Below are 12500 nucleotides of genomic sequence, written 5' to 3'. Positions count from 1 at the left end.
ATTTGTTAGTTGATAGTGTGTTGATTGCACTGAAAACATGTGCTGTGATGCTCTGGTCAAGTCTTTCATGATTCATGAACAGTTATAGAAAGGTCCAGATCATCTATTGCTGTATTGAAAATGCCGTGGAGCTAATGTACGTGGTAAACTCATAAGCCTCAAAGCAAGATCATCAAAAAGACCCAAAATGACATCCGACATAAATTCTTTATCCAAAAATCTGCTGTTGTCAGTGGTTATGCCAGTGCATCCACTTGAAGGCTGGCCAGTAACGATTAGTCATCACTAACTGTCATATCACGGCTTCCGTACCATAAGTATTGGCATACTGAGCAGGTGAGAACGATTTTTTGTCCTCATTGTATTCCATATTGGTCACATGGCAGTGGCTCTGATGTAAAAATTGTCAGGGGACACAGAGAGAGAGAGAGAGACACAGAGAGAGAGAGAGAGAGAGAGAGAGAGAGAGAGAGAGAGAGAGAGAGAGAGAGAGAGAATGACAGAGAAAGAAGGAGAGAGAGACAGTGACAGAGAAAGAAGAAGAGAGAGAGATGGAGATGTGGTGGGCTTGAAGGGACTACTAGTAGTGGTGGTTGGGATTGGGGTGTAGGAGAGAGAGAGAGAGAGAGAGAGAGAGAGAGAGAGAGAGAGAGAGAGAGAGAGAGAGAGAGAGATGCCTGAGGCCATTAATCATAAAATCCTACCTGCCGCTTCTGTAGCTGTCAGCCATTATTACTGTAGCCTATGCAAAGGCAAAGTTTGACTGAATGCAGCGGGATGCAAGATGTGACAGGCTATACTCTGCAAGAGAGACCATCACGACACAGTATAGTGATGCCTCAGATGGATCCCACTGGATACGCAGCAGGAAATGTCTATACATGCCAAAAAACACCTAAAAAATGGCCTGGCTTTGTGGAAGTGACAGCTATACTCTGCAAGAGGCCGTCACCAGGGAAGCTGATAGGGGAGGACAAAGGGGTCAGATGTGCCGGGCCCAAGGAGAGAGGGCCACCAGAATTGGATCCTCATTACATTATGTATTGGGTTTGGGGCCCTTTCAGATGTCTTTGCCCCGGTCCCAGCCAAAGCTGTCAGCGGCCCTGGCCATCAGAATATAGTGTGATATAGTGACACCTCAGAAACCTCCCACTGGATGACCAGCAGGAAATGTCCACATGCCAAAAAAAAACACAATAGGGAGGAGAAAAAAAAGAAAAGAAAACATGTGGCCCTCTGCTCTGCCTTTGTCCCTGGGCTATTTTTAGCCTTGCCTTGCCTTGCCACCCCCCCTCCAGCCAGGGGATGTGTTGGTGCACTGGAGCCTTTACCCTTGAAATATGATGAGTCAGCGATCGAGGGGACACATCAGCTGACACTGTGATACCTCCTCCTATAATTGGAGAGCATATACCATGACTCTGTGTGTGTATGGAGTGTGTGTGTGTGTAAGGGGGGTGGGTGTACGTGTGTGTGAGTGGGGCGGGGTGTACGTGTGTGTGTGTGTATCTGTGTGTGTGTGTGCGCGCGTGGGTAGAGTGTTTGTGTACATGTGTGTGTGTGTGCGTGTGTGTGGGTGTGGGTGTGGGTGTGGGTGTTGTGCTATACTGTATATTAAATGGATTGCCATTGAGACGTTAGTGAGAGATGGGCGGTGAACTGCGCTACCTTCCTTTGGTGCGCTGGGCTGAACTGTCGAGTGGAAATATTGCAGGTCTTGGCTTCAGTCGTCCATTGAGGACAGAGAAGCATGATGTAACAGTGGACAAATCCTTTTGAAAATCTCAGTAAATATTAGGACATAGTACTCTGTCTGCATTCAATTTCATAGAGTGATTCCTGTGCCACAATAATGTCGGGCTAATCATATTTTGATGAAATAGTAATTTAATCTTTGCTTCATTATTATGTCTCTACCCTAAAGTATCTGTTTTGCGTTTCTGTAAAACACAATCGATCTGCAACTCCACGTGAAAAGCAGTTGAACATGCACGCTGTCCTATTTCTTTGAGGATTAACAAGACCTTGCCCTCATTCACCCCAAAACACAAACATTCCCAATCCAGATCCAAAACCCCTTTGCAAATAAAAACAAGCATGTGTTTGTATCCGCAATTTCTTTAGCGTATAATTTGTCAATTTACGTGGTTTATGGAAGGCAGTTCTTTGAGCAAGCAGCATATTTTTGTGGTAAATAAACATTTTCCTGATACATTGGAGAGGGGGCCGGGTGAGCCTGCTTTGTTTTGATCCACTGTCTGTCCACCCCCAATGCAGCTGTGTGTGAGGCCAAAAGTGTGCCTGTGTGTGCATGGACAGTATGCGTACCCTACGTGTGTGTGTGTGTGCGTGTGTGCGTGTGTGCGTGTGTGCGTGTGTGCGTGCGCGCGCGATGTGTGTGTGTGTGTGTGTGTGTGTGTGTGTGTGTGTGTGTGTGTGTGTGTGTGTGTGTGTGCGTGCGTGCGTGCGCACATGCATGCATGTGTGTGTAAGTGTGTGTGTATACAGTATGCGTACCGTACTTGTGTGTTTGCGTGTTTGTGTGTGTGTGTGTGCGTGCGTGAAGCGAGGGTGCTCCAGAGAGCTGGCCATCTGCTGATATAAAAGCATTGAAGAAGTCATGGTAACAGTAGTCCTCCATCCATGGATGGCAGCCCTCAGTTCTTGCTTTAGTTTGTTAGTTATTCACCTACTGCACCACCTCCTCCATCTTTTCTCTCCTAAGTCCTGGTTCTGTATGTCCATCCTCCCTTATTTTTTACATTTTATTCCTCAAGCTCCTTCTTTTGTACGCTCTCTCTCTCTCTCTCTCTCTCTCTCTCTCTCTCTCTCTCTCTCTCTCTCTCTGTCTCTCTCTCTCTCTCTCTCTCTGTCTGTCTGTCTGTCTGTCTGTCTGTCTGTCTGTCTGTCTGTCTCTCTCTCTCTCTCTCTCTCACACACACACACACACACACACACACACACACACACACACACACACACACGCACTCTCTCTCAACTCTTTCCTTGCGTGCACAGTCACACACAAAGTCTGAATCAGCTACAACCAATCAGAGCTGATTTTGAATTCAATATAAAGTATATGTGGTCACGGGAGCCTTCCTGTGCAACTGCAATATGATTCTTTAGCATCTTTATGCATGCATTCTGTTGCTGCTTCAGTATTTCCTCCTGTACTTCCAGAACGCAGCCTTGCATGCTATCAGTGTTGCCAGACCGGGCGGTTTCCCGCCTAATAGGGCTGCTTAGGATAGCCGTCTGTGGGTAAGAAAAGCATTTGGGCGGCTTTTTCTACCAATTCATGGCCATAGAAATCAATAGAAATAAGTTCCAATTGGGCGGGATTTAGTGCTTCCGTGCAGGTTTTGAGCATTTATTTGGCTGGAAATCATCAGTCTCATCTGGCAACCTTGCATGCTAGCGGTGCAGGCTAAAGCAGCGTGCTTGGCCCGGGGCGTTCTGCTGAGAGCCAGCTTGGCATAATATTGAGAAACTTTGTTTGTACACCAGTCTGCCTCCTGCCTTCTTCTGTCCTTTTCCATCACATCGTTCCGTTCTTTTTTTATTTTTTATTTTTTTTTGCCTTCCTCTCAGAGTCTTTTTCTCCTCCTCCCCTTTCAGTCCACGTGTCAGAGTGTTATTAGAACACCAGGAAACAATCTCTCATTTCAAGCATGCAAACAGATTTCCTCTCCACCTCTCTCTCTCTTCCTCCCCTTCTCTCCCCCTTTTTTCACTGGTTTCGTTTTCTCTGTCCTTCTCCATATTTCTGTCTGTATTTCTCTCCAAGTCTTTCTCTTCAAGTCTCTCTCTCTCTCTCTCTCTCTCTCTCTCTCTCTCTCTCTCTCTCTCTCTCTCTCTCTCTCTCTCTCTCTCTCTCTCTCTCTCTCTCTCTCTATTTCTCTAACACTCTCTTTCTTTCTTCCTCTATTTCAACTGTCCAGATAATATTTTATGGCGAAGTCAAATATTTGGCTGATATTTCAGCCTTCTGTGTTATGTTATTGACTGTCTATTGAACTGCACAGATAAAGTTATTTCCTTCACACCTCTCAGCATAGGACACGACACATGAGCACCAACTCACATACTGTACAGCCCTACTAAATACACAGCCATGTAGTAATTACATAGTGTTGTGTGTGTGTGTGTGTGTGTGTGTGTGTGTGTGTGTGTGTGTGTGTGTGTGTGTGTGTGTGTGTGTGTGTGTGTGTGAGTGTGTGTGCGCATGTGCGTGTGTGCATATGTACATACTATATGTAGATGTGTGCGCTTGTGTGCATGTGCATTTGTAGGTATGTGTCTGTTTTTCTCGCAGTCACCTTTCTAAAATGCAGTGTGTGTGTGTGTGTGTGTGTGTGTGTGTGTGTGTGTGTGCGTGCGTGCGTGCGTGCGTGCGTGCGTGCGTGCGTGCGTGCGTGCGTGAGTGCGTGCGTGCGTGCGTGCGTGCGTGTGTGCATACACGTGTGTGCATGGGGGTGTGCACTTGTGTGCGTGTACGGTACATGTGTACGTATGTGTTGTTTTTCTCACAGTTTATTTTTTAAAACTAAAATGCAGTGTGTGTGTGTGTGTGTGTGTGTATGTGTTTGTGTGAGTGTGTGTGTCTGTATGTACGGTAGGAGTCACTGATTTTGTACCACGTTTTCTTGACTGCACCTGTGCACCACAATTGCTCTTTTTGCAAGATCCAGCTGAAAACAGTTTTAAAGTCTCTTGAAAGCAAATGGGAGTTGCACAATAAAGCATGGCTCCTACGTACTTTGTCCATGTCCTGGTGTAAGTGTTTGTTTCCATGACTCAACAGCCAGTATGTTTAGACAGCTAACCAGAACCAGAAACCAGTGCTACAACAGTAGTCATGTTAGTCTTTTCCTACTGAGCACTGTGTGTGTGTGTGTGTGTGCATGCACGTGCGCGAGTGTGTGTGTGTGTGTGTGTGTGTGTGTGTGTGTGTGTGTGTGTGTGTGTGTGTGTGTGTGTGTGTGTGTGTGTGTGTGTGTGTGTGTGTGTGTGTTTGTGTGCGTGCGCGTGCGCGAGCGTGTGTGTATGTGTGTGTGTGTGTATTTTGACAATAAAGTACACTTTGACTTTGACTAGTCATGCATGGGTCCCATCCTCCACCTCCATAATCCCAGTGTTTCCCAAAGTAGTATTGTGCAGTGCTACCCCACCGCAAAAAAACGGGCCCCTTGACAAAACACTAGTGTAACATAACGTAATGCAGAGGTGTCAAAAGTAGAAGTAAAAAAAAGAAGACAAAAGAAACAGTTTCCCTCCAACACAAGTTGGCCTTACTTATCTTAGTAACCAGCAGACCCATGAACTTGTCTTACAATGAGCTAACTCAGTCTGCACTGGTTGGATCATGTTTGTGGTCCTTGTTAGGTTTTCAGTGTTTTTTCAGTTACAACACAATCTATCCCATTAGGTACACTGGAGTAAATGGCGTACCAGCTATAATGCCATGTGCTAGTGTTGTAATTACACCACAAAAGTACTTTTACTTTTACTTTTGACACCTCTGATGTACTGTACTGTACTGTATATGCGGTGAAACACTCTAAGCCCCAGGTCTTACATTCTTGTGCTCCATCCACAGGCCTGAGAGAGCTGGGTGGTCTGGGCGACCTGGAGGCCATCTCCAGAGGCCTGCACTGGCAGGTGAACAGGACCAGGACCAGCAGCAGCAGCAGCAGCAGCAGCAGTCGCAGGGTGCGGCGTGGGGTAGAGGAGGAGGTCTTCAACATCGAGGTGTTCTTGGCCGCCGACTACTCTGTGGTGGAGTTCCATGGCAGGGAACACATCGAGAAGTACCTGTTGACTCTTATGAACATTGTAAGTAGTACCTTGCCAATATTTCATGTCATGTATTGTGAGAACATTCTGTGTCTAATGTTGCTTTGAAATGTCTTTCAAAGGATTTTTTTTGGGCTTGACAAGACAAGGTTATTTTATATGCTCCAAGCTGTGTGTGTGTGTGTGTGTGTGTGTGTGTGTGTGTGTGTGTGTGTGTGTGTGTGTGTGTGTGTGTGTGTGTGTGTGTGTGTGTGTGTGTGTGTGTGCAAGTGTGCATGTGTGTGTGTGTGTGTGTTTGTGTGTGTGTGTGCACGGGTGTGTGTGTGTGTGTGTGTGTGTGTGTGTGTGTGTGTGTGTGTGTGCGCTTGTGCGAGTGCACGAGCGCGTGCACGTGCATCTTTGTGCGCATGCGTGCGTGTGCGTTCATTTGTGCGTGTGTGCGCTCGTGCGTTGGCATGTTTCATGTTTCCAGTTAGTGAGAATATTGTTCCATGCATTTACTGCATGTACTGCGGCATCATGCCTGAGTAGCGGTGGTCCTAGTAAGACTAGTATTGAGTTACACGTGCAAATTACTATGGAGGTCTCTGCATTAGCCACAACTCAGAACATAAGCCTACAAGAGAGAAAAAATAACTCTTAGACGACAAGATGAGTGGAAACTCATAGCGAAAAAAAATAACATTCTGGAACAACCATATATCAGAGTGACAGGTTTTGGCTCAGGGGACCCGGTGCACCTCAGTGACGAAGAAAAAAAAACATTATGATGGATTTATATCAGTAGCATTTGGTGGGGCAAGAGAAGACCTGTGATGAGCAAAGGGCCAATGAGCTGAATCCCTGTTCGCCTCCCGTCTCTCCCTCCCACTCCCATCAACGTTTTTTTGCTTTTCACATAACCAGCTAACTCCCCTAGTCCCTTCTCTCCTGCTACCACACTGCCTTGTCCAGGTCTTCATTTCCTTGTCATCCTTTCATCCTTTTACCTCGTCCTTTCTCTCTCTCTCTCTCTCTCTCTCTCTCTCTCTCTCTCTCTCTCTCTCTCTCTCTCTCTCTCTCTCCCTTGTCCTTCCTCTCTCTCTCTCTCTCTCTCTCTCTCTCTCTCTCTCTCTCTCTCCATCCCTCCCTCTTTTCTCTCGTCTGTCTTTCTGTCAATCAGGCCTCCCTCCTCTCCTCTCCTGTCTCCACATTCACTTACTCATTCACTTTCTCCCCCGCCCCTCTCTCTCTCTTCCTCTGTCTTCTTTTTTTCCATACAGTGTGTACGCCCAGGGCCAGTTTAGCGCACAGGCTAGATATGGCTGCAGCCTAGGAGCTCCCACCTGCCAGGGGGGGGGCCTTGATTGGCCAAAAGTGAAAAAATTGCAGAATCTGTAACCTAAGGGCTCCAGGCCATCTTAATCTGGCCCTGTGTACGCCGCATGTACGCATACAGGTCTGTGTGGGTTTCTCTGCAGTGTGTGGATGTGCGTGCATGCATGCCTGTGCATGAGCGTGTGTGAGCGCAGGTATGAGTGTCTATGCACAGGTATGCGGGTGTCTCTCTTGTATACGCGTGCACACGTGCGCGTGCCTGTGTGAGCTGACAGGAGGGTGCATGGTAGACCTTGCTGCATTATTAATTGGTTCCTAATGATTTTCCGGTGCTCTGGCCTCTATGACTTCAATTAGCTACAGTACCTGCCCAGCTCAAAGCCAGCTAGTCGTGTAGTGTAGTGTAGTGCACACTCCGCACCCAGCAGTGAGCATAAGAGAGAGAGAGAGAGAGAGAGAGAGAGAGAGAGAGAGAGAGAGAGAGAGAGAGAGAGAGAGAGAGAGAGAGAGAGAGAGAGAGAGAGAGAAATATTCCAAACTGACTGATGGGGAAAGAGAGAAGAAGCAGCAGAGGAGAGAGATACAGAGAAAGACAAAGAGACGGGGTAAGCATGAGACTCAGGATCAAGCCGTAAACTCAGGAGACTGAAGCCATAGAGAAATATGGATAGATACTGTAGAATAGATAGATAAATAGTTAGAGAGAGAGAGAGAAAGAGAGAGGGAACAAGAGAGAGATAGATGGAAAGGCTGTTACAGAAGACAAAGTCGTGAGGAAGAGAGCAGTGAAGAGAGTTCATAGAGAGAGAGATGCCGTGCCAGAGAGCTGCTGTAGTGGAATAATCCCGGCCGCAGTGCTGGACTCGGTGGTGGCGGCTCAGATGTGGTGCACGATATTGACAGGATTGAATGACATGCGGCCGGCCAGGCCAGAGCCAGAGCCAGAGCTGGAGCCCTAGCAGGAGCCCTAGCAGGAGCCCTAGCCAGAGCCAGATCCCGATGTGGCCCAGGAGAGGCAGATAAGCCACGGAAACCCAAGCTAGCCCGGTAGGAAGGGGAGCACAGGCGCTAGGATAAAAGGAGTCAAATGTCCTTTTCCTCTGAGCTGCAGACAGAGGGAGGGGGGGAGAAAGAGAGAGAGAGAGAGAGAGAGAGAGAGAGAGAGAGAGAGAGAGAGAGAGAGAGAGAGAGAGAGAGAGAGAGAGAGAGAGAGAATAACAGGGAGGATCAGGGGCAGAGAGAGGAGAGAGGAAAGGGAACGGGAGGCCAAAACAGAAAAAAGGCAAAAATGAAGACAGAAACAGAGTGAAGAGAGATAGATATCAGTGATGGCCAGGGACCAGGTGAATGAGGAGAGGAGAGAGAAAAGGTGAAGTAGGGAGAGGAAATGTGAGACAGGGTGAAATAATGGAGGATGAAAAGAGTGAAAGAGAGGAAAGTAAGAAGTGACTATCACAGAGAGAGGGAAGGCAACAGATGTAGGGACTAAAGAAGAGGTCTGGTCCATTTGCTTGTTTACCGTAACATAGTGTCTCTCAACGGGGGCAGTACAGCCACCCAGGGGGCATTGGGGAGGTCTAGGGGGGCGTTGAGAAGGATACGGCTGAGAGGGGCCGGTGCTAATTAGTTGCCATTGGGGGGCATTAGTCCATTTCATTTTTTAATACTAAGGGGGGCGTACTACAGCTTGACGTAGACACCTCAAACAGAGACAATTAGGCCTGCTGCTGACCAACCCAAGAGCTAACAGGGATGAAATGAGGGGAAGGGGTGGGGTGCAGAATTAGGACCCCATTACATGGTATGTGTGCAGAGGGGGGCTCTTTCAGATGATTTTGTCCCATGCCGTCCAAAGCTGTCAGCGGTGGATACACTCACTGAGTAGGCAGCCTGGCTCATAGCTCATTTGGTAGTGCATCTGGCACCCATACTGCAGTTTGCTATGAGGTCAGAAGTTCGAAACTGGGTCTACACTTTTGCCACTGTATGTAAACTAATGCATAATGTCTAGCTGACTGAACTAGATATGTAGTTTATTAGTCCACTATATTCATACTGTATAGTCTATTAGTCTACACCGTTCTGTTTTCATGGAGGAAACTTGACTTCAACCTTACCATAACCTTTTCAGACGTACTTTATCGACGCATTACAACTTGGTCATTGACGCTGTGGCTATAAAAAACATAAACTTAGGGGTGCTGGTGTCCCAAGGGGTCAAAAACGAGATTGACAGACTTCAGTTGAGGAGAGAGAAGATCCGAGGTACTCAGAAATAAAAAAAGTTATGGTTAAGTCATCTATTGACTGGAAAAAGCTGACACGTATCAGTCACATGTGACCTTCTTCAGGGCCTTGTAGGGGTGCCTCGAATCATCTCATTCCTCAGCTGAAGACTTTTGCTGCGTGTATACCAAGTGCGACCTACGCGACCCAGGTAGCTCAGGCCGTTGAAGAATGTTCGCCCTGAATTTGGTTTATTCACTCTGGACGTGACATTGACATGCTTGATTTAGCTTATCACTTAACGGCTCTGGCTTGACAGCCTGGGGTATTCGGAGATGTGAACATTCCAATTGGTTTTCACTGAACCGCGTCATAGCTCATTACCATAATATTAGCTTGACTTTAATCGTTGAAATTCGCTCTGGTCACTCAGTTCGCTTCACTCCTGGCGGATCTGCTCTGGTAGCTTTATTCGCCTTCCCTCCATAGAGAAATAATGACTTTGGTCGCTCAGGTAGTGTAGGTCGCGCTTGGTGTATACATAGCTTTACTCCTGAACACCTGGGGAGTACTCCAAGATCATGGTTAAGTTATGAACCTGACTACGCTAACCCAAGTTAAACTTGCTAATAGATAGCCTACAGGTGTCATTTAGTTAAGAAAAATAGGACTCGAAGCTCTTCTATTAGATGATTTACCACTACCTCAAGGCTAACATAACCTGATTTTCTACTCAGCCAGGTTTGTAGGAATACCCTACTTAGGTTTTAACCCCTTAATGCATGCCGTACCTCCTGTGGCACGCGGTAATAGACATTGAAAGTTAACTACTATAGTACTACACTACAATGACAGTGCACGGGGCCTTTAGTGATACATTATGACTTGGTCATTGCCATTCTGGTAACAGCTAATGTATAATGCCGTGTCTTAAGGGGTTAAGCTTGCCCCCACCGAAGCAACCAGTGTATCTATCTTCAAGATTGACAGACTCTCGAGTGCTTCTGGCAGAACGCTTCCCCCACTATTTCATTTCGTTCTGTTGGTTCAGTCCGTGCTTGCTGGTTCCTCCTCTCGGAACGCACAGTCTCTACTGAGGAGCTTTCGTTTTATTGCTGCTTTTGCTGCTGCTGTGCGTGTTGATATCAACTCCAGATGATTCCTGTGGCCTCCTCACTTGCGTGTGTGTGTGTGTGTGTGTGTGTGTGTGTGTGTGTGTGTGTGTGTGTGTGTGTGTGTGTGTGTGTGTGTGTGTGTGTGTGTGCGTGTGTGCGTGCGTGCGTGCGTGCGTGCGCGTGCGTATGTGTGCATGCCTGTCACACACACACACACACACACTGGCTCTCACCATGACAGGCATTCAAATGATTTTCGGAATACTTCAGTCTCTTTTTTTCCCTCCCTTTCTCTAACTGATTCTTTTATCACTCTCCATCTCTCTCTTCCTATCTCTTTCTCATTTATTCGTACTTGCTTTTCTCTCTGGGCCTTCTCAAAACCTAGTGCACTGCACTTCCAAGTGTATCAGCCTAATTAGTCACGCCCAGTGATTGGATACTCTTTGGCGAACTCTACGGAATATCCAATCACTGGGTGTGACTAATAAAGAGTATCCAATCACTGGGTGTGACTAATTAGGCTGATACACTTGGAAGTGCACTGCAATAGGTCTTGAGAAGGGCCCTCTCTCTCTCTCTCTCTCTCTCTCTCTCTCTCTCTCTCTCTCTCTGTCTCTTGTGCCGTCTCACTGTGTCAGGTGTCTGTCTGGGTGACATTTGATTATTAGAACTCTCGTCTCCCGTCACCTGGGTAACGGGGGGATCGCTCATGACCCACCTGCCAACCGCACCCCACCACACACACACACACACACACACACACACACACACACACACACACACACACACACACACACACACACACACACACACACACACACACGCACACACACACACGCACACACGCAAACACGTCTCTTTGACACCCCCGCGACAGCCTGCCCCATGACGGCAGAGCAGGCTGAGCCAGCATCATAGAAGACCCCAAATTGGAGAAAAGCCTCCCACCTGTGTGACACCTTTCTCAGCACACACATTCACACACGCACACGGGCACATGCACGCACGCGCTCACACACACACACACACAGACACACACACACACAGACACACACACACACACACACACACACACACACACACACACACACACACACACACACACACACACACACACACACACACACACACACCCTCTAACACACACATACACATACACACAAGCTCTCTCTCTCTCTCTCTCTCTCTCTCTCTCTCTCTCTCTCTCTCTCTCACGCACGCACACACACACACACACACACACACACACACACACACACTCATGCATACCTCCTTCCCCTAGCACACACATACACACAAGCACTCACACACACACAGAAGAGCCCTTGCGTCTCGCCTCTTGTTTTGACAGACGGCATGCAGACACAGCCTGTTGGGCTGCTAAACAGTGGGGATGTCTGTGGAAGGATGCGCTTGTTTTTGACAGGCCCACCGAGGCCGCGCCATTTAGCATTCAGCCGGCGTCACAAATGTGTGTGCATTTTAAAAAGCAGTCCCAGCCGTGTGAGTCGTGCAGACGCCCTCGGAATGCTCAATTAGACAAGGCAGCATCGTCTTCACACTGTATATACCGGGCCTATTATTTTATTTTCTTTCTCTTTCTTTTTTTCTTTTCTCTCTTTCCTTTTTTCCAAGAGTGGATGATTAACATTTATGCTCACTGACTTTCACTGTAATGAAAGCTTTTTTTTGTTTCTAATAAGCCATCGGGGGATTATTTAATTCAATAATAATTTAATTTGATAATTGAATGTAACGTAAGTGGTCTAATAATTATTAATGACCCAGCTTGTATTCAGATGGCTTTTGTTACGACAGAGACAGTCTTTTCCTCCCCTTTTGTTTCCCCTCTCAGTATTTATCCCGTTAATATACGGCATTATAAATGTTTTGTTACCAGAATGGCAATGACCGAGTTGTAGTGCATTACTAAATGCCCTGCGTTATGTCATAGTAGAGTAGTTAATTAATTACATGTATTATGTAATAATGCTTATTTGGTAAGGGGAGGATGGTACTTGATGCCATTATTGATTTTTG

At 47.0% G+C, this 12500-nt stretch overlaps 1 protein-coding gene across 1 annotated transcript in view; it reads left to right on the top strand.

The window, feature by feature from the left end:
- The window catches only part of adamts2a (ADAM metallopeptidase with thrombospondin type 1 motif, 2a), an 86471-nt gene that overhangs the window by 35584 nt on the left and 38387 nt on the right, over positions 1 to 12500 (top strand). Inside the window, exon 4 of the mRNA XM_063203824.1 lies at positions 5603 to 5838. Coding sequence (XP_063059894.1) covers positions 5603 to 5838 — 236 coding nt within the window. The remainder of the gene's footprint in view (positions 1 to 5602; positions 5839 to 12500) is intronic.

The sequence above is a fragment of the Engraulis encrasicolus genome, chromosome 7 (assembly GCF_034702125.1).
Source record: "Engraulis encrasicolus isolate BLACKSEA-1 chromosome 7, IST_EnEncr_1.0, whole genome shotgun sequence".
In the NCBI taxonomy this organism is placed as follows: Eukaryota; Metazoa; Chordata; class Actinopteri; order Clupeiformes; family Engraulidae; genus Engraulis; species Engraulis encrasicolus.
This window is presented reverse-complemented; position numbering and strand designations above follow the sequence as displayed.